The 27,424-nt window shown below is 45.1% G+C and overlaps 1 protein-coding gene across 11 annotated transcripts in view; it reads left to right on the plus strand.

Moving 5' to 3' along the window:
• Positions 1 to 27,424, plus strand: part of LOC137369760 (intermembrane lipid transfer protein VPS13B-like) — a 1,379,747-nt gene that overhangs the window by 185,163 nt on the left and 1,167,160 nt on the right. For all 11 annotated transcript variants that reach the window (XM_068031175.1, XM_068031176.1, XM_068031177.1 and 8 more), the window contains exon 8: positions 25,308 to 25,588. In XM_068031175.1, coding sequence (XP_067887276.1) covers positions 25,308 to 25,588 — 281 coding nt within the window. The remainder of the gene's footprint in view (positions 1 to 25,307; positions 25,589 to 27,424) is intronic.

The following is a 27,424-nucleotide window of genomic DNA, read 5'->3' on the forward strand; positions in this document are numbered from 1 at the left end:
TCCTCAACTTCTTTGAGGAAGTGACAACTCCAGTGGACTGTGGAAAGCCCAACAACGTGCTATACCTAGATGCCCAAAAAGCATTTCACACAAAAGCTATTGGTTATTGGGGGCGGCGCAGTGGTTAGCACCGCTGCCTCACAGCTCCAGGGACCCGGGTTCGATTCCGGGTACTGCCTGTGTGGAGTTTGCAAGTTCTCCCTGTGTCTGCGTGGGTTTTCTCCGGGTGCTCCAGTTTCCTCCCACAAGCCAAAAGACTTGCAGGTTGATAGGTAAATTGGCCATTATAAATTATCACTAGTATAGGTAGGTGGTAGGGAAATATAGGGACAGGTGGGGATGTTTGGTAGGAATATGGGATTAGTGTAGGATTAGAATAAATGGGTGGTTGATGTTCGGCACAGACTCGGTGGGCTGAAGGGCCTGTTTCAGTGCTGTATCTCTAATCTAATCTAATCTAATCTTAAACCAAAAGCTTTTGGGTTTAAGAGTCTGTGTGAGTAGAGAAGCAATGTTAAGAGGAGATATATCGGGATTTAAGGAAATACTAAGTTGGGTGCTTCAGAATATGATGGGCATTGATTCAGAAATTCAATGCAAGGTCCAATTTACAGATGATATTCAAGTTTCAGTCTTGGTTTAGTGGTAATATGCTCCTCTCAGTTAGAAGGTCATGGGTTCAAGCCTCAGTCCAGAGAATTGAGTGTATAATGTAGGTGTATTCTTTTGTAGGATCTTGCTGTGCAAATATTGGCTGTCACATTTGTCTTCCTTCTTGACTTGTCTGCAGCCTTTGAAATGGTTGACCACATCATCCACCTCTAACACCTTCCCCATTGTCCAACTGAGCGGGACTGCCCTTGCCTGATTCCATTCTTATCTATCCAGTCATTGCCAGAGGATCAGTTGCAAAAACATCTCATCCCGCTTCTGCAACTTTACCTCTGGTATCCCCTGAGGCTCTATCCTTGGGCCCCTCCAGATCTCATCAACATGCTGCCCCTTGATGGCATCATCCAAAAAGACAATGCCAGGTTCCATGTACATGCTGATGCCACCCAGCTGTACTTCACCAGCACTGCTCTTAATCCCTCTATTGTCTTGGATATGTCCTACTGCTTGTTCGACATCTAGTACTGGATGAGCAGAACTTTCTTCCAACTAAATATTGGCAAAATCGAAGCCATTGTCTTCGGATCTTGTCACAAACTCTGTTTTCTTGCCACTGACTCCATCCCTGTCCCCAGTAACTGAGGTAAACTAAACCATTTGCAACTTTGGTGACATATTTTATCCCGAGATGAACATCTGCTCTTATCGTAGGAACGTCTGCTTCTTCCTTTGTAATATTGCTCGACTGTGCCCCTGCCCCAGCTCATCTGTTGCTGAAACCCTCATCTGTGCCTTAAAGATTTGAATATTCCAATGTTCTCCTAGTTGGCCTCCCATCCTCGACCCTCCGTAAACTTGAGCTCATCCAAAACTCTGCTTCCTGTGTCCTAACTTGCACCAAGTCCCGTTTACTCATTACCTCTGTGCTCACTGATGTACATTGGCTGCCAGTTCCAGCAACAATTTAAACATTCTCATCCTTGTTTTCAAGTCCCTCCATGGCTTCACCCCTCCCGATCTCTGCGACCTCCACATAGCGTTATACAGCACAGGAACAGGCCCATCATGTCCGACCATCAAGCACCTATTCTATTCCCATTTTCCAGCACTTGGCCCATAGCCTTGTATGCTATGGAGTTTCAAGTGCTCATCTGAATACTTCTTAAATGTTGTGAGGGTTCCTGCCTCTACCACCCCTTCAGGCAGTGCGTTCCAGATTCCAACCACCCTCTGGGTGAAAAAAGTTTTCCTCAAATCCCCTCTAAACCTCCTGCCCCTTAGCTTAAATCTATGCCCCCTGGTTATTGACCCTTCCACTAAGGGAATCAGTTTCTTCGTATCTAACCTATCAATGCCCCTCATAATTTTGTATACTTCAATCATGTCCCCCCTCAGCCTTCTCTGCTCGAAGGAAAACAACCCTAGCCTTTTCAGTCTCTTTTCATAGCTGAAATGCTCCAGCCCAGGCAACATCCTGGTGAATCTCCTCTGCACCCTCTCCAGTGCAATCACATCCTTCCTGTCGTGTGGTACTCCAGTGTGGCCTAACTAACATTTTATACAGCTCCATCATAACCTCCCTGCTCTTATATTTCTTGGCTGATAAAGGCAAGTATCCCAAATGCCTTCCTAACCACCGTATCACCTGTGCTGCTGCCTTCAGTGATCTATGGACAAGTACACCAAGATCCCTTTGACCTTCTGTACTTCCTAGGGTCCTACCATCCATTCTATATTCCCTTGCCTTGTTAGTCCTCCTTACACTTCTCAGGATTAAATTCCATTTGCCACTGCTCTGCCCATCTTACCAGCCCATCTATATCGTCCTGTAATCTAAGGCTTTCCTGCTCGCTATTTACGACACCACCAATTTTCATGTCATCTGCAAACTTACTTATCATACCTCCTATATTCACGTCTAAATCATCAATATACAGTACAAACAGCAAAGGTCCCAGCACGAACCCTGTGGTACACCATTGGTCGCAGGCTTCCACTCGCAAAAACAACCCTCGACCATCACCCTCTGCCTCTTGCCACTAAGCCAATTTTGGATCCACTTTGCCAAATTGCCCTGGATCCCATGGGCTCTTACCTTCTTAACCAATCTCCCATGCGGGACCTTATCAAAAGCCTTACTGAAGTCCATGTAGACTACATCAACTGCTTTACCCTCATCTACACATCTAGTCACCGCCTCAAAATTCAATGAAGTTAGTTTGACACGATTTTCCCCCTTGCAAAGCCATGCTGACTATCCCTGATTAATCCCTGCCTCTCCAAGTGGAGAATAATCCAGTCCCTCAGAATTATTTCCAGTATTTTCCCAACCACTGATGTTAGACTCACCGGTCTGTAATTACCTGGTTTATCCCTGCTACCCTTCTTGAATAATTTCACTGTCCTCCAGTCCTCTGGTACCTTTGCTGTGGCCAGAGAGGATTTGAAAATTTGTGTCAGAGCCTCAGTCCTCCACTTGTGGCCTTTTACGCATTTCCAGTTTTCAGTGTTGCACCATTGGCGGCTATGCCTTCAGCTGTCTAGGCCCTGAGCTTTATCATTCCCTCCCTAAATGTCGCTGCCTGTATACCTTGTCTGCCTTAAGACACTTCTCAAAACCAAGTTGATCAAGCTTTTGCTGAATCATCCTAATATCTCTTTATGCGGCTCGATGTTAAACTTTGTTTGATTTTCTGAAGTAGTCCCTTGGGATTGAAGACGACTTGCTTCCACACCGGTCCTGTCAGGTAGGTGAGTTGTTTGGAGGTTTGTGCGCTCCCTCCGACGCCCTGACTTTGCCTCTGCATGTTCCCGACGAAGTCCCTTGAGTCCCTCCAACTAGGATGGTCACGAGCCAGGGGCACCCATGAGTTGATCGGGATATTTGATCTTTTCAGGGATGCTTTGATGACATCTCTAAAGTGTTTCCACAGTCCTCCTGGGAGTCTCCTGTTTTGACCAAGTTCTGAATAGAACAGCTGTTTCAGGAGTCTGCTGTCAGGCATGCGAACGACATGTCCCGCCCAGCGAAGCTGCTATTGGGTGATCAGCGCCTCGATGCTGGGCAGGTTGGCTTGGGAGAGGACACTGCTGTTGGACCCCTTTCCGGCCACTACATTTGGAGGACCTTGTGGAGGCATCTCTGGTGGTACTTCTCCAGTGTTTTGAGGTGCTTGCTGTAGGTTGTCCAAGCCTTCGAAGCTTATTGGAACGCAGGGATCACTTTGCCCAGTAAACCATGATCTTTAATCTTGGGTTTGAGATTCAGATCCTCAAATACCTGTCAATCGGCCAATGGCTGAGCTGGCACATTGGAGGTGATGATGAACCTCGTTGTCTCTGTCTTCGACGAGAGGAAGCTCCCAAGATACGGAAAATGGTCCACATTTTCCAGTAACTTGCCGCTGAACTTGATTGATGGGGGGAGGTGTTGTGCTGTAGGTGCTAGTTGGAAAAGGACTTTCATTTTCCGAGTGTTTAGTGAAAAATACATTTTCTCATATACTTTGGAGAAGGAGTCAACAATGACCTAGAGCTCAGTTTCAAAGTGAGTGCACATGCAAGCATCATCTGCATACTGAAACTCGATGACTGAGGTTGGAATGATTTTGGTTTTGGATTGAAGGCAGTGCGGGTTGAATAGTTTTGTGTCTTCACATCTGCGGGTAGTTTGTTGGAGGTGAGGCGGGCATTGCAAAGAGGAAAATGGAGGAGGATTGGTGCAATGACACAGCCTTGCTTGACCCTGGTCTTGATTGAGATAGGGTCCGTGGTGGTTCTGTTGGTGAGGATCGCGGCTTGCATGTCATCGTGGAGTAGACGGAGGTTGGTGACAAACTTCTGAAGGCAGCCAGATTTGAGCAGGATGTTCCATAAGCCTTTGCAGTTGTCAGAGTCAAAGGCTTTTGTGAGGTCGGAAAAGGCCGTGTACTGTGGTTGGTGTGGTTGCCTGCATTTTTCTTGCGATTTGCTGCACAATGAATATCATGTCTGTGATGCCTCTCAATGGGCAAAAGCTATATTGCAACTCCATAAGGAGCACTTCAGCCACTGAGAGGAGGCAATTGAGAAGGATCCTTGCAATGATTTCCCTGTGGCAGACAGCAGGGAGATTTCTCTGTAGTTGTCGCAGTCGGTCTTGTCTCCCTTCTTGAATGCAGTCACCGTCGCAGCATGCTGGAAATCCCCTGACAAGCACTCCTCATCCACGAGGGATATGAGGTTGTTCATTCATGCCAGGAGTGTATCTCTGCCATGTTTCTTGATTGACGGGGGTGGAGGGAGGTGTTGTGCTGTGGGAACTGGTTGGAAGAGGACCTTTTTTCCAAAAGTTTAGTGAAAGACCCATTTTCTCATATGCTTCAGAGAAGGGTCGGTAATGCTCCTGTGAAGCGCCTTAGGTCAAATGTAGTAAAATACTACATTGAAGGCGCTACTGAAATGCAAGTTGTTGCTTTTTTATTACCATTATAACTACACATCAAAAATACTTTGGCTGTGAACTGCTTTGGGATGATCTGAGCACTAAATGCAAATCCTTTTTTTTTTGTTTCCTTTCCTTCCTTTGTCTGTTTACCTCATGGGAGGAAGCAGTTCAGAAATTAGAGAATTGGTTGGCGTTATGACTGAGACGGGAGGAGTGCACTGTCTTTTTCTAGTTCCACTTCTCCACAGATCACAACATATATTTAAATGGTTATCCAGTTACTGATACGGTCAATCATATATCCTCATCGTGATCCCAGAATAAAATACACCAAGCAGCTTTCTTTAATAAACAACATTATCAGTCTATTATAAAACAGACTTATCCAGTGATGAAGCAAAGCATTAACACACAGATTGAAATATGAAAGTTCCCTTTTTAAATACCCCCCTTCCCCGCCCCCCTCCCCACACACGCACACATGCAGGTTAAAGAAAAAAAAATAGAAATGCTCTCTGCAGAGGTCTTTTCCCTCCAAAAAAAACTTTGGCCAAATATTTGTGAATTCTTCAAGAAAATAGATGAGATATGTTGTGTCCCAAAATGGCATACAGTCTGGTGTCCGAGAGCATGTAGATGGGTCATTGGGATCTTGTCTGGAGCAGTTCCTTTCAGGCGGCATCGAGAATTAATCTGGCAGACCTTGCAGGAGTGTCTCCGGAGAAATGCGGCATCAAGGGTTTTAGCTCTCTCACACACTGACCTCTCAGGGCTTTTCAGAGAAGTGAAAGAAAGAGATGAGCTGGGTATTTCTCTCTTGGCAGGTTGAACTCCAACTAACTCAAAACAGTATTCAAAAATGAAACCCACTCTTGAGCACCATAAATCTTGACTTGTCAGTTCTCTTTTAAACATCTTACTCAAGTCACCAAGGTTTCTGTTTATTGAGCTTAAGGCTTGTTACTTTCAGTAAAGGTTGTTTTCAAACAAGACCTCTCAGTGACCCTTGTAAAAATAAAACACATCCATGGAATCTTTTCAGTTTTAAACGCAAGTTGTCAAAAAAATGTAAAAATGGAAGCACTGTCCTAACAGTTGGACAAAAGTGTAAGTGGAATAGAATAATGGCAAATTAAATTTAGCGCAGCCAAGTGCATGGTGCTTCCCATATAAGTCACCCTTGTATTTCTAATGAATAGGGCTGAAATCAATAATAGTGAAGCTGTAAGAGATTTAGAAGCCTTTGTAGACTTTGTTAAGCACATCCAACAAGAGCAGAGCAGAAATCAACAAACAAAAACAAAACATTATCAGATCAGTAGAATGTAAGTTGGAGGGCGTTGTGTCCACACTGCAGTGCTTTGGTGGATTGGTGGGTGTATAGGAGACTATATAAGAGGCATGTGATTCAGGAGTATGTTACAATTGAGACACCTCTCTCGACATGACAGAAACACTGCACGAGGAGGGTCAGGCTCACTAGAGAGGCTAAGACTGAGATGCATCACTCCTCCTGCGAAGACCTGCAGGGTCAGTCAACCATCTTCCACTGGTCATGAAGGCCAACCATTCCTCCAGCATTTAAGTGATTAGGAATCTCTTGTCACCCGCAGAAGACCTCTTTCGAATCAGCCACTTTAGCTTTGAACAGCACATTTCTCTTCAATTCAAGAATAAAGGACTGCAAAATATATGTAAAAGTGAAATTATTCTATTCCATATTCCAGTGCTTGTGTGTTTGATATGTTTAGCTGTTGAGTTTGTTCCTTGGGCATTATGAATCTCTCTATGTTGTTTGTGATGACGCCTTACACAAGACTTTCCCAGCTGATGAACTTACATTGGCAAATGCTTCTTTAGCCAATTGGTAATTTGCGCGGATTGCAGAAGGCTCATTACTTGTATCTTTTTTTATTCTTACATGGGATGTCAGTGTCACTTGTTGCCCATCCCGAATTGTCCTTGAGAAGGTGGTGGTGAGCTAAATAATAGTAGACTAATACCTGGAATGGATGGGTTGTCTTATGAGGAAAGGTTGGATTGGCAAGGTATGTATCTGCTGGAGGTGAGAAGAGTAAAAGGCAACTTAATTGAAACATAAGATCCTGAGGAGTCTTGACAGGGTGGATGTGGAAACGATGTTTCCCCTGTGGGAGAATCTAGAACTAGGGCTCACTGTTCAAAAATAAGGGACTGCCCATTTAAGACAGAGATGAGGAGAATTTTTTACTCTGAGGGTTTTGAGTCTTTGGAACTCCCTTCCTGTCATTTGTGCAGGATAGGGATAGAAATGTTGTTAATGGGAGTTCCTGGATTGCTCCAAAAATTGCACTACTTGTGGGCATCTCATATCTCATGTCCAATGAATTCAAAATAATGGATATCTATGATATCTCGGAATTTCTCACCCATGCTTGTAACCATGTTCCAAGTGAGTTGATGCCATCCATGAATGCAACTTGCAGATGAAACCCCTGACTACCTGTTCTGTTTGTGGCAGCATTTGTGAAAGATGCTGCTATTCAGTATAACTGGAGATAACACGAGTTTTGCATCTGCTTGATGGCAAACTGAGGTGCAGGATACCATTAATCTAACATAGCTATATTTCCACCATTTCCATGTGTATGGAGGCAAGTGACGATTCAAGCACGATTCAGTATTCTACAATCCCCTACAGTAAAGCAGTATGGTCTGGAACCCTTTCAGCACAAAGAACACTCAACATGCGGGATCGATTACCTCCAGCAGTGGACTGTTCCTCATCCCCTCGCCTCACTATGATTATGCCTTTGTTATTTGTGCTTAGTGTCTGACCCTCAACTTTAGTATAGTTTTCTGTATTGTAATTAGTAACTAGTGATGCTCTTTAGGTGCATGTTGTTAGCTAGGTTTTTCTGTACTGACAAGGAAGCAATGCATTACATAAGTACAGTTACCAATTTTGCTACTTTATTTCCATAACATGCATTATCATTCACTTAGCAGAATTGGTAAATATGGAAATAAGGATGTAACATATTGTACAAATCCTACATATATATGTTATCAAATTGAAGAATGCACAGCACACGATTTTCCAACCATAAATTTGTACGGTTAGAAAAATCATGTGCTGAGCACATCCAAATTTCTGCGTGCACTATTAGTGCATGAGGCTCCCGACTGAGGGAACAAGTTCAGAATAATATCTCTGTGCATTCCTTTAATAAATTGTCATGCTTGTTTTTCCATTTGCCTCTTTGGAGACGCCCTTTTTTAGCAAAAATCTGTTTACAACACTCCATTACAGAGGTGGCAAGTATGAAGAAGATAAAAATGGGGCCTTATCATTTAAAAGAGAATTATATAAATATTTGAAAAAAATGAATAATGAATTATTAACTTTTGAGAAGCAAGAAAAAAATCATTTTTTTAGTTCATTAAGATAGCTGTTGTTTATTCAGTGCTGCTGGAAATATTTAATTCTCTGGCATTGAACCTTTCAAAGCCATACACTTACTAGGTTGCAAATTACAATTCAAAATATTGCTCTTTTATTGCTGGGAAATATTGCTGGGAAAGTGGGCAAGGGAGTGGCAAATGGAATTTAACGCAGACAAGTGTGAAGTGATGCATTTTGGGAAGTTAAACCAGGGCAGGACATATACAGTGAATGACAGGGCCCTGGGGAGTGTTGTTGAGCAGAGAGACCTTGGGGTGCAAGTACATAGTTCCCTGAAAGTGGCAACACAGGTAGACAGGGTGGTGAAGAAGGCGTATGGCATGCTTGCCTTCATCGGCCGAGGCATTGAGTACAAGCGTTGGGACGTCATGTTACAGTTGTACATAACGTTGGTTAGGCCGCATTTGGAATACTGTGTGCAGTTCTGGTCACCGCACTACAGGAAAGATGTGATTAAGCTGGAGAGGGTGCAGAAAAGATTCACAAGGATGTTGCCTGGTTTGGAGGGCTTGAGTTCTAAAGAGAGATTGGATAGGCTGGGTCTGTTTTCCCTGGAGCGAAGGAGGCTGAGAGGGGACATGATAGAGGTATGTAAAATTATGAGAGGCATAGATAGGGTAGGTAGCCAGAGTCTGTTTCCCGTGGTAGGGGTGACTAAAACTAGAGGGCATAGATTGAAGGTGAGAGGGAGGAGGTTTAAAGGGGATCAAAGGGGTAAATTTTTCACACAAAGAATAGTGGGTATCTGGAATGAGCTGCCTGAGGAGGTGCTGGAGGCAGGAACAGGAGCGACATTGAAAAGAGGCATCTGGACAGGTACTTGAATGAGCAAGGCATAGAGGGATATGAAATTAATGCAGGCAGGTGGGATTAGTATAGATAGGCATTATGGTTGGCATGGACGCGGTGGGCCGAAGTGCCTGTTTCTCTGCCGTACGACTCTATATTGAGCAGAAATGAAAATAATTTAGCTGGAAACCTTCATTTTAAATATGAACTAAATATGATCGTGACATGATTTGGTTATGATCCTTAAACTTTTCCTCTGTTAATTTTCTCACCATCTTATAAATATGAAAAATATTTTGTGGTGGTCATGTGGAGTGTGTCTTGTAAGCACTTAGCTGTATTAAACATATGCATAAGTTAGAATTTTCATGTCTAATGAAGTGACAGAATCTTGATTAAGGGGCAGTTATGTGGAGATCTGGTTTTATGTTCATAAATTCTCAGTGTTTGTGTTAGGATATCAGTTGATAGTCAAAAGAAAACCAACTATTCACATTGTGAAACTGAAAAAGTCACCTTTTTATGTACATTTTAGATGTTTTTGAAATTTGTGTTAATTTGGAAAATCATTAATACTTCAATATAATGTTAAATTGGTAACTTTAGTTCTCTGTCTCCTTGGGAACCCTCACTTCATAGGCGTTCACTTTGGCCTGTGGATATAGTGCATATATCTGCCAAGTACTGGCTAATTGGAAATCCAGGAATCTACGATTATTCTCTCAACTTACTATTATCCTGAGAGCAAAATCCTTGGATGGAATCTCACATGGTTCAGAACAGTAGTTAGACCCATTTTATGAAATATGGTTCCCATTGTTGCTTTTCTGGCAGTCGTGTATATGGCCCCTGTTGGAGGAATGATTTAACACAGCTTCTTTGGGCAGTTGCTCAAATATATTTTGGCGGTTGGCAATCTAAGTGGAGACAGGAGAATTATAGGTGAGCTAGGGAAATATTGAAATGTTGACTTCAGATTTGTTTCTCTTGAGTTAGGACGTGTATGCCATAAAAATGAAATCCAATACTGGCAACATAGAGAGTTGTGGGACCATACTGGATAATAGTCCACGGTCATTTTGGTTGACATAGATGGACTCCTCTTAAATCCTAATACAAAAACAAAATATTATGGATTCTGGAAACCTGAAATAAAAATAGAAAACGCTGGAAATGCTCAGTGGAAATAGAATTCTGACAAAAGTCGTTGACCTGAAACGTCTCGCTCGACAGAGGTTGCCAGACCTGAGTATTTCCATAAATTTCTGTTTTCTCCAAAATTCTGTTTGGTTTCATAGTCATAGAGTCACACAGCATAGAAACAGGCCCTTCAGCCCATCGCGTCCATGCCAACCATAATGCCCATCTATACTAATCCCATCTGCCTGCATTAATTCCATATCCCTCTATGCCTTGCTCATTCAAGTACCTGTCCAGATGCCTCTTAAATGTCGCTACTGTTCCTGCCTCCACCACCTCCTCAGGCAGCTCATTCCAGATACCCACTATTCTTTGTGTGCAAAATTTACCCCTTTGATCCCCTTTAAACCTCCTTCCTCTCAACTTAAATCTCTGCCCTCTAGTTTTAGTCACCCCTACCATGGGAAACAGACTCTGGCTGTCTACTCTATCTATGCCTCTCATAATTTTATTTTTGACTTTTTTATTTTTTTATTCATTCATGGGATGTGGGCGTCGCTGGTCAGGCCAGCATTTATTGCCCATTCCTAATTGCCCTTGAGAAGGTGGTGGTGAGCTGCCTTCCTGAACCGCTGAAGTCCATTTGGGGTAGGTATACCCACAGTGCTGTTAGGAAGGGAGTTCCAGGATTTTGACCCAGCGACAGTGAAGGAACGGCGATATAGTTCCAAGTCAGGATGGTGTGTGACTTGGAGGGGAACTTGCAGGTGGTGGTGTTCCCATGTATTTGCTGCCCTTGTCCTTCCAGTTGGTAGAGGTCGCGGGTTTGGAAGGTGCTGTCCAAGGAGCCTTGGTGCATTGCTGCAGTGCATCTTGTAGATGGTACACACTGCTGCCACTGTGCATCGGTGGTGGAGGGAGTGAATGTTTGTCGATGGGGTGCCAATCAAGTGGGTTGCTTTGTCCTGGATGGTGTTGAGCTTCTTGAGTGTTGTTGGAACTGCACCCATCCAAGCAAGTGGAGAGTATTCCATCAGACTCCTGACTTGTGCCTTGTAGATGGTGGACAGGCTTTGGGGAGTCAGGAGGTGAGTTACTCGCCTCAGAATTCCTAGCCTCTGACCTGCTCTTGTAGTCACGGTATTTATATAGTTACTCCAGTTCAGTTTCTGGTCAATGGTAGTCCCTAGGATGTTGATAGTGGGGGATTCAGCGATAGTAATGCCATTGAATGTCAAGGGGAGATGGTTAGATTCTCTCTTGTTGGAGATGCTCACTGCCCGGCACTTGTGTGGCGCGAATGTTACTTGCCACTGATCAGCCCAAGCCTCGATATTGTCCAGGTCTTGCTGCATTTCTACACGGACTGCTTCAGTATCTGAGGAGTCACGAATGGTGCTGAACATTGTGCAATCATCAGCGAACATCCCCACTTCTGACGTTATGATTGAAGGAAGGTCATTGATGAAGCAGCTGAAGATGTTTGGGCCTAGGACACTACCCTGAGGAACTCCTGCAGTGATGTCCTGGAGCTCAGATGATTGACCTCCAACAACCACAACCATCTTCCTTTGTGCTTGGTATGACTCCAGCCAGCGGAGGGTTTTCCCCCTGATTCCCAATGACCTCAGTTTTGCGAGGGCTCCTTGATGCCATACTCGGTCAAATGCTGCCTTGACATCAAGGCACTCACTCTCACCTCACCTCTTGAGTTCAGCTCTTTTGTCCATGTTTGAACCAAGGCTGTAATGAGGTCAGGAGCTGAGTGGCCCTGGCAGAACCCAAACTGAGCATCACTGAGCAGGTTATTGCTGAGCAAGTGCTGCTTGATGATACTGTTGATGACACCTTCCATCACTTTACTGATGATTGAGAGTAGGCTGATGGGGCAGTAATTGGCCAGGTTGGATTTGTCCTGCTTTTTGTGTACATGACATACCTGGGCAATTTTCCACATTGCCGGGTAGATGTCAGTGTTGTAGCTGTACTGGAACAGCTTGGCTAGGGGCGCGGCAAGTTCTGGAGCACAGGTCTTCAGTATTATTGCTGGAATATTGTCAGGGTCCATAGCTTTTGCAGTATCCAGTGCCTTCAGTCGTTTCTTGATATCACGCGGAGTGAATCGACTTGGCTGAAGTCTGGCACCTGTGATGCTGGGGACTTCAGGAGGAGGCCAAGATGGATCATCAGTTTGGCACTTCTGGCTGAAGATTGTTGCAAATGCTTCTGCCTTATCTTTTGCACTGATGTGCTGGGCTCCCCCATCATTGAGGATGGGGATATTTGTGGAGCCACCTCCTCCAGTTAGTTGTTTAATTGTCCACCACCATTCATGGCTGGATGTGGCAGGACTGCAGAGCTTACATCTGATCCGTTGGTTATGAGATCGCTTAGCTCTGTCTATCGCATGCTGCTTACGCAGTTTGGCATGCAGATAGTCCTGTGTTGCAGCTTCACCAGGTGGATACCTCATTTTGAGGTATGCCTGGTGCTGCTCCTGGCATGCCCTCCTGCACTCTTCATTGAACCAGGGTTGGTCCCCTGGCTTGATGGTAATCGTAGAGTGGGGGATATGCCGGGCCATGAGGTTACAGATTGTGCTTGAGTACAAGTCTGCTGCTGCTGATGGCCCGCAGCGCCTCATGGATGCCTAGTTTTGCATTGCTAGATCTGTTCGAAATCTATCCCATTTAGCATGGTGGTAGTGCCACACAACACGATGGAGGGTATCCTCAATGTGAAGGCGGGACTTCGTTTCCACAAGGATTGTGCGGTGGTCACTCCTTCCAATACTATCATGGACAGAAGCATCTGTGGCAGGCAGATTGGTGAGGACGAGGTCAAGTATGTTTTTCAATCTTGTTGGTTCCCCCACCACCTGCCTCATACCTAGTCTGGCAGATGTGTCCTTTAGGACTCGGCCAGCTCGGTCAGTAGTGGTGCTACTGAGCCACTCTTGGTGATGGACATTGAAGTCCCCCATCCAGAGTACATTTTGTGCCCTCGCCACCCTCAGTGCTTCCTCCAAGTGCTGTTAAACATGGAGGAGTACTGACTTATCAGCTGAGGGAGGGCGGTAGGTGGTAATCAGCAGGAGGTTTCCTTGTCCATGTTTGATCTGATGCCATGAAACTTCATGCGGTCCAGAGTCGCTGTTGAGGACTCCCAGGGCAACTCCCTCCCTACTGTATACCACTGTGCCACCACCTCTGGTGGGTCTGTCCTGCCGATGGGATAGGCCATACCCGGGGATGGTGATTGCAGTGTCTGGGAACATTGTCTGTAAGGTATGATTTCATGAGTAGGACTATGTCAGGCAGTTGCTTGACTAGTAGGTGGGACAGCTCTCCCAACTTTGGCACAAGCCCCCAGATGTTAGTAAGGAGGACTTTGCAGGATCGACAGGGCTAGGTTTGCCGTTGTTGTTTCCGGTGCCTTGGTCCATGCCGGGTGGTCCGTCCGGTTTCATTCCTATTATCATTCCATTATATACCTCTATCATGTCCTCTCTCAGCCTCCTTCGCTCCAGGGAAAACAGATCCAGCCTGTCCAATCTCTCTTTATAACTCAAGCCCTCCAAAACAGGCAACATCCTTGTGAATCTTTTCTGCACCCTCTCTAGCTTAATCACATCTTTCCTGTAGTGCGGCGACCAGAACTGCACACAGTACTCCAAATGCGGCCAAACCAACGTCATGTACAACTGCAACATGACATCCCAACTCTTGTACTCAATGCCTCAGCCGATGAAGACGAGCATGCCGCATGCCGCCTTCACCACCCTGTCTACCTGTGTTGCCACTTTCAGGGAACTATGTACATGCCCCCTAAGGTCTCTCTGCTCAACAACACTCCCCAGGGCCCTGCCATTCACTGTATATGTCCTGCCCTGGATTAACTTCCCAAAATGCATCACTTCACACTTGTCTGCGTTAAATTCCATTTGCCAATCCCTTGCCTACTTTCCCAGTTGATCTATATCCTGTTGTAACCTTATACAACCTTCTTCACTGTCCACTATACCACCAATTTTGGTGTCATCTGCAAACTTACTAATTATGCTCCTTACCTTCTCATGCAAGTCATTAATATATATGACAAACAACAGAGGGCCCAGCACTGATTCCTGCGGCACACCACTGGTCACTGGCCTCCAATCTGAAAAACAACTCTCCACTACCACCCTCTGCCTCCTATCACCAAGCCAATTTTGTATCCAATTGGCTAGCTCACCCTGGATCCCATGTGTTCAAACCTTCTGGACCAGCCTACCAATGATTCAAGTAGCTGAAGCCCTCCCGCCTGCACCAGCTCTTGAGCCACGCATTCATTTGCCTTAACCTCCTATTCCTGCCCTCACTCGCACGTGGCACAGGGAGTAATTCTGAGATTACCACCCTAGAGGTCCTGCTTTTTAACCTTCTGCCTTACTCCCTGTATTCACTTTGCAGGACCTCATCTCCTTTCTTGCCGATGTCGTTAGTCCCAATATGGACCACAACCTCTGGCTGCTCACCCTCCCCTTTCAGAATGTCCTGCAGCCGCTCCGAGACATCCTTGAACCTAGCACCAGGGAGGCAACATACCACCCTGGAGTCTCATTTGCGGCCACAGAAACGCCTATCTGCACCCCTTACGATAGACTCCCCTATCACCATAGCTGTTGCAATCCTTTTCCTCCCCTCCTGTTCAGCAGAGCTCTCCGTGGTGCCTCGAACTTGGCTGTTGCTGCTTTCCCCTGCCTGCGCCTACTACTCAGTCTGGTGGTCACCCATCTCTTTTCTGCCTGTACAGCCATTAGCTGTGGTGTGACCACCTCACTAAACGTGCTATCCCCGATGTCCTCAGCATCGCAGATGCTCCACAGTGAATCCCCCCGCAGCTCCAGCTCCGTAATGCGGGTAGTCAGTAGCTGCAGATGGACACACTTCCTGCACACATGGTCGTCAGGGACACTGGAAGCGTCCCTGATTTCCCACATAGCGCAGGAGGAGCATATCACGGGGCTGAGCTCTCCTGCCATGACTTACCCTTAGGTTAATTAGTTACTCCCTGCATTAAAAATACTAATTATACTCGGAGTCTTGTTCTACCCACTTCAATCTCAAATTCTTAAAAAAAAAAACACTTTTGTCGTACTCGCCTTATCGCCAGAGGTTTTATTTTCAACAAAAAAAGTACCCCTTATTTTTTAAGATATTCTAACAGCTGCTACTCACCAACCAATCACCTTGCAGCTCTCCTGTGATGTCACTGTTGGCTTCCCCTTTCAAAACTTTTTCGTAATTTCTTTTCATAACTACTTACCTGCAAATTATTAAAAGTCTTGTAATATGTTTTGCACTTCTTGTCCAAAATCATGGCCGAGATTTTGCAGTCAGCAGCGTACAAACAGCATTCGGCATTCATTACACTTTCAGCTGCCCACAGACTTTTTGTGGGATCTTATAGTTGCTGGGAGTCCGAAATAGTGTGATGCTCTCTGCAGGGTATCTCAGACCTGTGTGGGCAGGACATGCAACACCATGTCCCTTCAACCAATCAGATTGAAGAATCCTTACTGAGGCACTAAACCAGGAAGTATAAGTTAGAATATTTAATTCATTGTAAAATTATATGCAGTGGACCAAATAAAGTGAGAGGATGAAAGACTGCATTAAGGGAGAGAGATAAGAGACAAAAAGTTTAAAAAAATTAAATCTCCAGCAATAATTCAATTCTGAAGGAATGAGTCTCTGCACTTGTAAATTTTCAGTCCCTGGAGAGGATGTTTGGTAGTAAGTAATTCTTGCACACGTCGGAATACACTTGCACACTTGAATGGGCAAGCCCTAACTTTATCTGGGATGTTAAATGTATATCTCTTGGGTCTGTACTGCAGCTTCATGCATTCCATGTGAGTGAATGCTGAATATTTTGGCAAGGTGCCAGTGCAGCAAAGCTTATGGAGAAGCAGGGTAACTCTGACAGCAACTTCTTGATTTCTATGTTTATCTTCGCAAGTGTGGATGCAGGAGGTTTCTGTTCAATTTACTCTTTAATAATGTTGAGCGCTGATAACAAAGAACAAAGAAATTTACAGCACTGGAACAGGCCCTTGGGCCCTCCAAGCCTGCGCCGATCCAGTTCTTCTATCTAAACATGTCGCCTATTTTCTAAGGGTCTGTATCTCTTTGCTTCCTGCCCATTCATGTATCTGTCCAGATACATCTTAAAAGACGCTATCGTGCCCGCGTCTGCCACCTCCGCTGGCAATGCGTTCCATGCACCCACCACCCTCTGCGTAAAGAACTTTCCACGCATATCCCCCCTAAACTTTTCCCCTCTCACTTTGAGCTCGTGACCCCGAGTAATTGAATCCCCCACTCTGGGAAAAAGCTTCTTGCTATCCACCCTGTCTATACCTCTCATGATTTTGTACACCTCAATCAGGTCCCCCCTCAACCTCAGCCTTTCTAATGAAAATAATCCTAATCTACTCAACCTCTCTTCATAGCTAGCACCCTCCATACCAGGCAACATCCTGGTGAACCTCCTCTGCACCCTCTCCAAAGCATCTACATCCTTTTGGTAATGTGGCGACCAGAACTGCATGCAGTATTCCAAATGTGGCCGAACCAAAGTCTAATACAACTGTAACATGACCTGCCAACCCTTGTACTCAATACCCCGTCCGATGAAGGAAAGCATGCCGTATGCCTTCTTGACCACTCTATTGACCTGCGTTGCCACTTTCAGGGAACAATGGACCTGAACACCCAAATCTCTCTGTACATCAATTTTCCTCAGGACTTTTCCATTTACTGTATTGTTCACTCTTGAATTGGATCTTCCAAAATGCATCACCTCGCATTTGCCCTGATTGAACTCCATCTGCCATTTCTCTGCCCAACTCTCCAATCTATCTATATTCTGCTGTATTCTCTGACAGTCCCCTTCACTATCTGCTATTCCACCAATCTTAGTGTCGTCTGCAAACTTGCTAATCAGACCACCTATACTTTCCTCCAAATCATTTATGTATATCACAAACAACAGTGGTCCCAGCACGGATCCCTGTGGAACACCACTGGTCACACGTCTCCGTTTTGAGAAACTCCCTTCCATTGCTACTCTCTGTCTCCTGTTGCCCAGCCAGTTCTTTATCCATCTAGCTAGTACACCCTGGACCCCATGCGACTTCACTTTCTCCATCAGCCTACCATGGGGAACCTTATCAAACGCCTTACTGAAGTCCATGTATATGACATCGACCTCATCAATCAACTTTGTCACTTCCTCAAAGAATTCTATTAAGTTGGTAAGACATGACGTTCCCTGCACAAAACCATGTTGCCTATCACTGATAAGCCCATTTTCTTCCAAATGGGAATAGATCCTATCCCTCAGTATCTTCTCCAGCAGCTTCCCTACCACTAACGTCAGGCTCACCGGTCTATAATTACCTGGATTTTCCCTGCTACCCTTCTTAAACAAGGGGACAACATTAGCAATTCTCCAGTCCCCCGGGACCTCACCCGTGTTTAAGGATGCTGCAAAGATATCTGTTAAGGCCCCAGCTATTTCCTCTCTCGCTTCCCATAGTAACCTGGGATAGATCCCATCCGGACCTGGGGACTTGTCCACCTTAATGCCTTTTAGAATACCCAACACTTCCTCCCTCCTTATGCCGACTTGACCTAGAGTAATTAAACATCTGTCCCTAACCTCAACATCCGTCATGTCCCTCTCCTCGGTGAATACCGATGCAAAGTACTCGTTTAGAATCTCACCCATTTTCTCTGACTCCACGTATAACTTTCCTCCTTTGTCCTTGAGTAGGCCAATCCTTTTTCTAGTTACCCTCTTGCTCCTTATATATGAATAAAAGGCTTTGGGATTTTCCTTAACCCTGTTTGCTAAAGATATTTCATGACCCCTTTTAGCCCTCTTAATTCCTTGTTTCAGATTGGTCCGACATTCCCGATATTCTTTCAAAGCTTCGTCTTTCTTCAGCCTCCTAGACCTTATGTATGCTTCCTTTTTCCTCTTAGCTCGTCTCACAATTTCACCTGTTCCCTAATCTTGCCATTTCTATCCCTCATTTTCACAGGAACATGTCTCTCCTGCACGCTAATCAACCTCTCTTTAAAAGCCTTCCACATATCAAATGTGGATTTACCTTCAAACAGCTGCTCCCAATCTACATTCCCCAGCTCCTGCCGAATTTTGGTATAGTTTGCCTTCCCCCAATTTAGCACTCTTCCTTTGGGACCACTCTCATCTTTGTCCATGAGTATTCTAAAACTTAAGGAATTGTGATCACTATTCCCAAAGTAGTCCCCAACTGAAACTTCAACCACCTGGCCGGGCTCATTCCCCAACACCAGGTGCAGTATGGCCCCTGCCCGAGTTGGACTATTTACATACTGCTCCAGAAAACCCTCCTGGATGCTCCTGACAAATTCTGCTCCATCTGGACCTCTAACACTAATTGAATCCCAGTCAATGTTGGGAAAATTAAAATCTCCTATCACCACCACCCTGTTGCTCCAACATCTTTCCATAATCTGTTTACATATTTGTACCTCTATCTCACGCTCGCTGTTGGGAGGCCTGTAGTACAGCCCCAACATTGTTACCGCACCCTTCCTATTTCTGAGTTCTGCCCATATTGCCTCACTGCTCGAGTCCTCCATAGTGCCCTCCTTCAGCACAGCTGTGATATCCTCTTTGACCAGTAATGCAACTCCTCCACCCCTTTTACCTCCCTCTCTATCCCGCCTGAAGCATCGATATCCTGGGATATTTAGTTTCCAATCATGCCCTTCCCTCAACCAAGTCTCAGTAATAGCAATAACATCATACTCCCAGGTACTAATCCAAGCCCTAAGTTCATCTGCCTTCCCGACTACACTTTCATTAAAACAAATGCACCTCAGACAACCAGTCCCTTTGCGTACATCATCTGCTCCCTGCCTACTCTTTCCCTTAGTCACGCTGACTTCATTATCTAGTTCCTTACAGGCTTTAGCTACTACCTCCTTACTGTCCACTGACCTCCTTATTTGGTTCCCATCCCCCTGCCACATTAGTTTAAACCCTCCCCAACAGCGTTAGCAAAAGCACCCCCAAGGACATTGGTTCCAGTCTGGCCCAGGTGTAGGCCGTCCAATTTGTAATAGTCCCACCTCCCCCAGAACCGGTCCAATGTCCCAAAAATCTGAACCCCTCCCTCCTGCACCATCTCTCAAGCCACGCATTCATCCTGACTATTCTTTCATTTTTACTCTGACTATCACGTGGCACTGGTAGCAATCCTGAGATTACTACCTCTGAGGTCCTACTTTTTAACTTAGCTCCTAACTCCCTAAATTCTGCTTGTCGGACCTCATCCCGTTTTTTACCTAAATCATTGGTGCCTATGTGAACAACGACAACTGGCTGTTCACCCTCCCCCTTCAGAATGTTCTGCAGCTGATCTGAGACATCCCTGACCCGTGCACCTGGGAGGCAACATACCATTCGGGAGTCTTGTTTTCGACCACAGAACCGCCTATCTACTACCGTTACAATCGAATCCCCTATGACTATAGCCCTTCCACTCTTTTTCCCGCCCTTCCGAACAGCAGAGCCAGCCACGGTGCCATGAACCTGGCTACTGCTGCCTTCCCCTGGTGAGCCATCTCCCTCAACAGTATCCAAAACGGTATACCTGTTTTGGAGGGAGATGACCGCAGGGGACACCTGCACTGCCTTCCTGCTCTTTCTCTGCCTTTTGGTCACCCATTCCCTTTCTCCCTCAGCAATCCTAATCTGCGGTGTGATCAATTCGCTAAACGTGCTATCCACGACCTCCTCAGCATCGCGGGTGCTCCAAAGTGAGTCCATCCGCAGCTCCAGAGCCGTCATGCGGTCGAACAAGAGCTGCAGCTGGACGCACTTCCAGCACGTGAAGGAGTCAGGGACATCAGCCGTGTCCCTGAGCTCCCACATTGAGCAAGATGAGCATAACATGGGTCTGAGATCTCCTGCCATTTTTAATCTTAAGCTTAACTTAGATAAATGAAAAAGGAACGAAATGTTTTTACCAATCTCATGATTAAAAAAAAAAGTGAAATAGAAAAAGTCTTACCTTATCTACACACCACCGAGTCCTTTTTTTTGGTGAGAGGAGGAGGGTGGGTGGGAGACACTACACGTGTCGTGTCTCGGGTTCGGAAACAGCCCAGATGTATAGGTTTTTACTTACCCAGCAGCCCCCTGGTCCGCCGAAACCTCACTGTTAATCAGACTGCAGAATCCGGGCCATTATTTTCAGAAATACTTTTCACATTAATGTTTTAGGATGGGAAAACTGTTTATAAACATTTTGCCATCAGTTTGTTGATGAATTGCTAGATTCATTCAGAGCATTTCGAAAAAAAATTCATAGGCCACAATTGTTTCCTCAGTGACTGAAATTTCTCATTCAAAAATAAGGTTTCAAACAAAAGAAATTCGAAATATATTTCACAATGAAATGATTAAATTTACCAACTAATGACTTTGTGTCTTTCAATACCTTCATTAAGTTTCCAGTCTGCAATCTGTCTTAAAGGCTTAACATCGACTGGATATTTTTATCTCACAAGTGGATGGGGCATTCTCTGCAGCTAAACTTTCTGAGACTGTGCAGTAGTTTGCAGAATCTCTGTGTACAGTTTGTGCATCAACAGGAATTGAAGTGTAGAAGATGTGTATCTATATACTGTGAACATCCCCTTCAATAGACTGGTTCCTGGGATGAGGGGGTTGTCCTCTCAGGAGAGATAGTATAAAATCGGTCTATAATCCCTGGAGTTTAGAAGAATGAGAGGTGATGTAGTTGAAACCTATAAAATTATTAAAGGGCTTGACCGGGTAGATGCTGAGAAAATATTTCCACTGGCTGGGAATCTGGAACATGGCGTCACAGTTTCAGAGTAAGGGATTGGCCATTTAGGACTGAGATGAGAAATTTCTTTACTCAAGATTATGAATCTTTGGGATTCTCCGTCCCTGAGAACTGCAGATGGTGAGTCTTTGAGCGTGTTCAAGACAAAGGTCAGTAGATTTTTGGGTACGAAGGGAATTAAGGGATATGGATAGTGCGAGAAGGTGGAGTTGCGTGAGAAGATCAGCCATGATCTTGTTAATTGACAGAGCAGGCTCAAAGAGACAAATGGCCTTTTTCTTATGCTGCTATTTCTTTTTTCCTTATGTTAAAGGCACTATATAAATGCAAGTTCTTTTTGTTGAATGATTGACCAGCTCTAATGCTAGTTTCTCCTGGCACATCTCAAAGCAGCACCTGTCTGTCACAAATAGAAGAGACTGAGCCTTGTAAATGGATTATTTTAGCGTTGCTACATGGGATCATTAATTTTGGAATAGTATTGTTTGATGTATAGCAACTGCAGATATGTTAATTCTCCTCTTTCTGCAGTGCCAAGTTAATTTAATAATGTGGAGAATTTAACTATGTCTGGCATTTTTCAACTTGCTATTGAATAGGAGAAACTCAAGCTTATATCCCTTCTGCATCACAAGCAGCCTACTATGCAAGCTTGCGACAGTCTGCTTAACTTTTCAGTTGGATAAGCAGTCATGTGAGTTTTAATATTTAACCGTTTGAATAACTCCTGTGCAGGAGATATAGGTACTATGTTGAGGTTCAGTCTACTAAAGGAAAAAAAGCATTGCAGTCTTTTGAAAAGCGTGATTGACACAGATTTTTACACAAGGTAGAACTGTACTGTGATAGTTTTGTCGTGAGCTTTGTGACAAACAAAGAACAAAGAACAGTACAGCACAGGAACAGGCCATTCGGCCTTCCAAGCCTGCGCCAATCTTGATGCCTGCCTAAACTAAAACCTTTTGCACTTCTGGGGACCGTATCCCTCTATTCCCATCCTATTCATGTATTTGTCAAGATGCCTCTTAAACATCTCTGTGGTACCTGCTTCCACCACCTCACCCGGCTACAAGTTCCAGGTATTCACCACCCTCTGTGTAAAGAACTTGCCTCGCACATCGCCTCTAAACTTTGCCCCTCTCACCTTAAACCTATGTCCCCTAGTAACTGACTCTTTCACCCTGGGAAAAAGCTTCTGACTATCCACTCTGTCCATGCCGCTCATAACTTTGTAAACCTCTATCATGTCGTCCCTCCACCTCTGTCGTTCCAGTGAAAACAATCTGAGTTTATCCAACCTCTCCTCATAGCTAATGCCCTCCAGACCAGGCAACATCCTGGTAAACCTCTTCTGTACCCTCTCCAAAGCCTCCACGTCCTTCTGGTAGTGTGGCGACCAGAATTGCACGCAATATTCCAAGCATGACTTGCCAATTTTTATACTCTATGCCCCGACCGATGAAGGCAAGCATGCTGTATGCCTTCTTAACTACCTTATCCACCTGCGTTGCCACTTTCAGTGACCTGTGGACCTGTACGCCCAGATCTCTCTGCCTGTCAATACTCCTAAGGGTTCTGCCATTTATTGTATACTTCCCACCTGCATTAGACCTTCCAAAATGCATTACCTCACATTTGTCCGGATTCAACTCCATCTGCCATTTCTCCGCCCAAGTCTCCAACCGATCTATATCTTGCTGTATCCTCTGACAATCCTCATCGTTATCTGCAACTCCACCAACCTTTGTGTCGTCCGCAAACTTACTAATCAGACCAGCTACATTTTCCTCCAAATCATTTATATATTCTTTAAAGAGCAAAGGTCCCAGCACTGATCCCTGTGGAACACCACTAGTCACATCCCTCCATTCAGAAAAACACCCATCCACTGTTACCCTCTGTCTTCTGTGACCGAGCCAGTTCTGTATCTATCTTGCCAGCTGATCTCTGATCCCGTGTGACTTCACCTTTTGCACCAGTCTGCCATGCGGAACCTTGTCAAAGGCTTTACTAAAGTCCATATAGACAACATCCACCGCCCTTCCCTCATCAATCATCTTTGTCACTTCCTCAAAAAACTCAATCAAATTAGTGAGAAGTGACCACCCCTTCACAAAACCATGCTGTCTCTCGCTAATAAGTTCATTTGTTTCCAAATGGGAGTAAATCCTGTCCCGAAGAATCCTCTCTCATAATTTCCCTACCACTGACGTAAGGCTCACTGGCCTATAATTTCCTGGATTATCCTTGCCACCCTTCTTAAACAAAGGCACAACATTGGCTATTCTCCAGTCCTCTGGGACCTCACCTGCAGCCAATGAGGATGCAAAGATTTCTGTCAAGGCCCCAGCAATTTCTTTCCTTGCCTCCCTCAGTATTCTAGGGCAGATCCCATCAGGCCCTGGGGACTTATCTACCTTAATGCTTTGCAAGACACCCAACACCTCCTCCTTTTTGATAATGAGATGACTGACACTATCTACACTCCCTTCCCGAGGCTCATCATCCACCAAGTCCTTCTTCTTGGTGAACACTGATGCAAAGTACTCATTTCGCACCTCGCCCATTTCCTCTGGCTCCACACATAGATTCCCATCTCTGTCCTTGAGTGGGCCAACCCTCTCCCTGGTTACCCTCTTGCTCTTTATATATGTATAAAAGGCCTTGGGATTTTCCTTAATCCTGTTTGCCAATGACTTTTCATGACCGCTTTTAGCCCTCCTAACTACTTGCTTAAGTTGCTTCCTGCTGTCTTTATATTCCTCAAGTGCTTCATCTGTTCCAAGTCTTCCAGCCCTTACAAATGCTTCCTTTTTCTTTTTGACTAGGCTCACAATATCCCGCGTTATCCAAGGTTCCTGAAACTTGCAAAACTTATTCTTCTTCCTCCCAGGAACATGCTGGTCCTGGATTCTAATCAACTGACGTTTGAAAGACTCCCACATGTCAGATATTGATTTACCCTCAAACAGCTGCCCCCAATCTAAATTCTTCAGTTCCTGCCTAATATTGTTATAATTAGCCTTCCCCCAATTTAGCACCTTCACCCGAGGACTAGATTAGATTAGAGATACAGCACTGAAACAGGCCCTTCAGCCCACCGAGTCTGTGCCGAACATCAACCACCCATTTATACTAATCCTACACTAATCCCATATTCCCAACAAACATCCCCACCTGTCCCTATATTTCCCTACCACCTACCTACGCTTATCCTTATCCACAAGTACCTTACAACTTATGGAATTATGGTCACTGTTCCCGAAATGCTCCCCTACTGAAACTTCGACCACCTGGCCGGGCTCATTCCCCAATACCAGGTCCAGTACGGCCCCATCCCTAGTTGGGCTATATACGTATTGTTTCAAGAACCCCTCCTGGATGCTCCTTACAAATTCTGCCCCATCCAAGTCCCTTGCAGTAAGTGAGTCCCAGTCCCAGTCAATATAGGGGAAGTTAAAATCACCCACCACTACAACCCTGTTACCTTTACATTTTTCCAAAATCTGTCTGCATATCTGCTCCTCTCCCTCCCGCTGGCTGTTGGGAGGCCTGTAGTAAACCCCCAACATCGTGACTGCACCCTTCCTATTCCTGAGCCCCACCCATATTGCCTCGCTGCATGACCGCTCCGAGGTGTCCTCCTGCAGTACAGCTGTGATATTCTCCTGAACCAGTAATGCAACTCCCCCACCCCTTTTACATCCCCCTCTATCCCACCTGAAGTGACGTGCCTTGTGCGAGTGCAGAGATTTTGTGGCACGAAGGAGGGAGGAAAACAATAACATTGCTCTGACCACAAGTGGTTAATAATGTAGTAACGTTGGCCGTGGTCATCTTTGTTATACCCAGGATTGATTTGTATTTGCAGCTGATGCGAGCCAGTAGTTAAGAGGTTCCTCTTTTGGTGAGGAGGCAGGGGAAAATCCAGTTCAAGTGTCTCGTTATGACATTAAAGGTCATTGTGTTTGTGTGTGCAGGTGCTGAATCTGAAGCAGCGATACAAGGGCAACATGCAATCCAGTACCAGAATGTGGATGCCCAACAGCTGCTGCAGCAGCAGGATGGCGATGATGGCCAAGGATGGGTATCTTGGGCATGGTCCCTAGTTCCTGCACTGGTCAGTTATTCCGAAGAGGGTGAAGAGAGCTATGAAGTCGATGAAAATGGCATCAAAATAAATTCTCCGAGATCATCGCCTCCCAAGGATCCAGTGGTTTCTGTGGGATTTTATTGCACCAAAGCTACTGTGACTTTTAAGGTTTGTAAGAAACAGCAGGGGCTGACATCTGTTTTGCTCAGTTGTTCTTCGATAGTTTATTTTTCTTTATAGATATGTGTGTTTGTTTTCATTAGCATTGATTAGGAATTAAAATATGTTGCTTACATAGCATAATGCTGCAGCACATTGTAGTCTCCAGCTCTCGTCTTTTGTGAAACTCACCCTCAACCATCACTTTCTCAAAACCTCTCTGTCTCTCCACCTCTCTCCTTCTTCTGTATAATGCTCCTATAAACCTATCACCACCTGTCCTAATGTTTACTATTTTGGTCAGCCAATGAGTGTCAGTATTATCCCCGACTCCAGTGAGCAGACTCGGCGGGTGGAGTTCCAGAGCGGTAAGTATAAAAAACTTACCTCGGGGATTCTCCGAGCAGACTCGGAGGGTGGAGTTCCGGACAGGTAAGTTACCTCGGGTGGGAAAAAAAAAACTGAAAAGTGACGTCACAGGAAAGCTGTGACCTGATTGGCTGGTAGGGAATCTGTACCGAATTTGAAAATAAAACTGATAAAAATTAATTAAAACACTAATTAACTAATTAATAAATAAAGTAACTAAACCAGAGGGAGGAGATTGCTGTATTTAGACAGCATTTAATATTTATTGTAGAAATCTAGCACTAGGGACCACATAGTGAAGTGTATCATAATTTGGTAAGGATTTAATAAGTATTTATTTATTTTATATCAATTAACTAATTAGTGATAGAAATGTCAGTCAGAGGGGTGAAGTGCTTCACCTGTGAGATGTGGGAAGTCTGTGACACTTCCAGCGTTCCGGGCGACTACATCTGCAGGAAGTGTACCCAGTTGCAGCTCCTCACAGACGCATGGATCAGTTGGAGCAGCAACTGGATGCACTTTGGAGCATGCAGGTGGCGGAAAGCGTCATAGACAGGAGTTTCAGAGAAGTGGTTGCACCCAAAGTGCAGTCAGATAGATGGGTGACCGCTAGAAAGGGCAGGCAGTCAGTGCAGGAATCCCCTGTGGCGACCCCCTCTCTAACAAGTATACCGTTTTGGATACTGTTGGGGTGGATGGCCTTTCAGGGGAAAACAGCAGCAGCCAGAGCAGTGGCACCATGGCTGGCACTGTTGTTCAGCAGAGAGGGACAAAGCGCAGAAGAGCAATAGTTATAGGGGACTCTATAGTCAGGGGCACAGATAGGCACTTCTGTGAACGTGAAAGAGACTCCAGGAAGGTATGTTGCCTCCCTGGTGCCAGGGTCAAGAATGTCTCTGAACGGACAGAGGGCATTCTGAAGGGGGAGGGTGAACAGCCAGAGGTTGTGGTACACATCGGTACCAATGACATAGGCAGGAAGAGTGATGAGGTCCTGCAGGGAGAGTTTAGGGAGTTAGGTAGTAAGTTTAAAAAAACAGAGGAAATGGGCGAGGTGCTAAATGAGTACTTTGCATCAGGATTCACCAAGGATAAGGACTTGGTGGATGATGAGCCTAGGGAAGGGAGTGCAGATAGTCTCAGTCATCTCATTATCAAAAAGGAGGAGGTGATGGGTGTCTTGCAAAGCATTAAGGTAGATAAGTCCCCAGGGCCTGATGGGATCTACCCTAGAATACTGAGGGAGGCAAGGGAAGAAATTGCTGGGGCCTGGACAGAAATCTTTGCATCCTCATTGGCTACAGGTGAGGTCCCAGAGGACTGGAGAATAGCCAATGTTGTTCCTTTGTTTAAGAAGGGTGGCAAGGATAATCCAGGAAATTATAGGCCGGTGAGCCTTACGTCGGTGGTAGGGAAACTATTAGAGAGGATTATTCGGGACAGAATTTACTCCCATTTGGAAACAAATGAACT

This window comes from Heterodontus francisci, chromosome 5 (assembly GCF_036365525.1).
Source record: "Heterodontus francisci isolate sHetFra1 chromosome 5, sHetFra1.hap1, whole genome shotgun sequence".
In the NCBI taxonomy this organism is placed as follows: Eukaryota; Metazoa; Chordata; class Chondrichthyes; order Heterodontiformes; family Heterodontidae; genus Heterodontus; species Heterodontus francisci.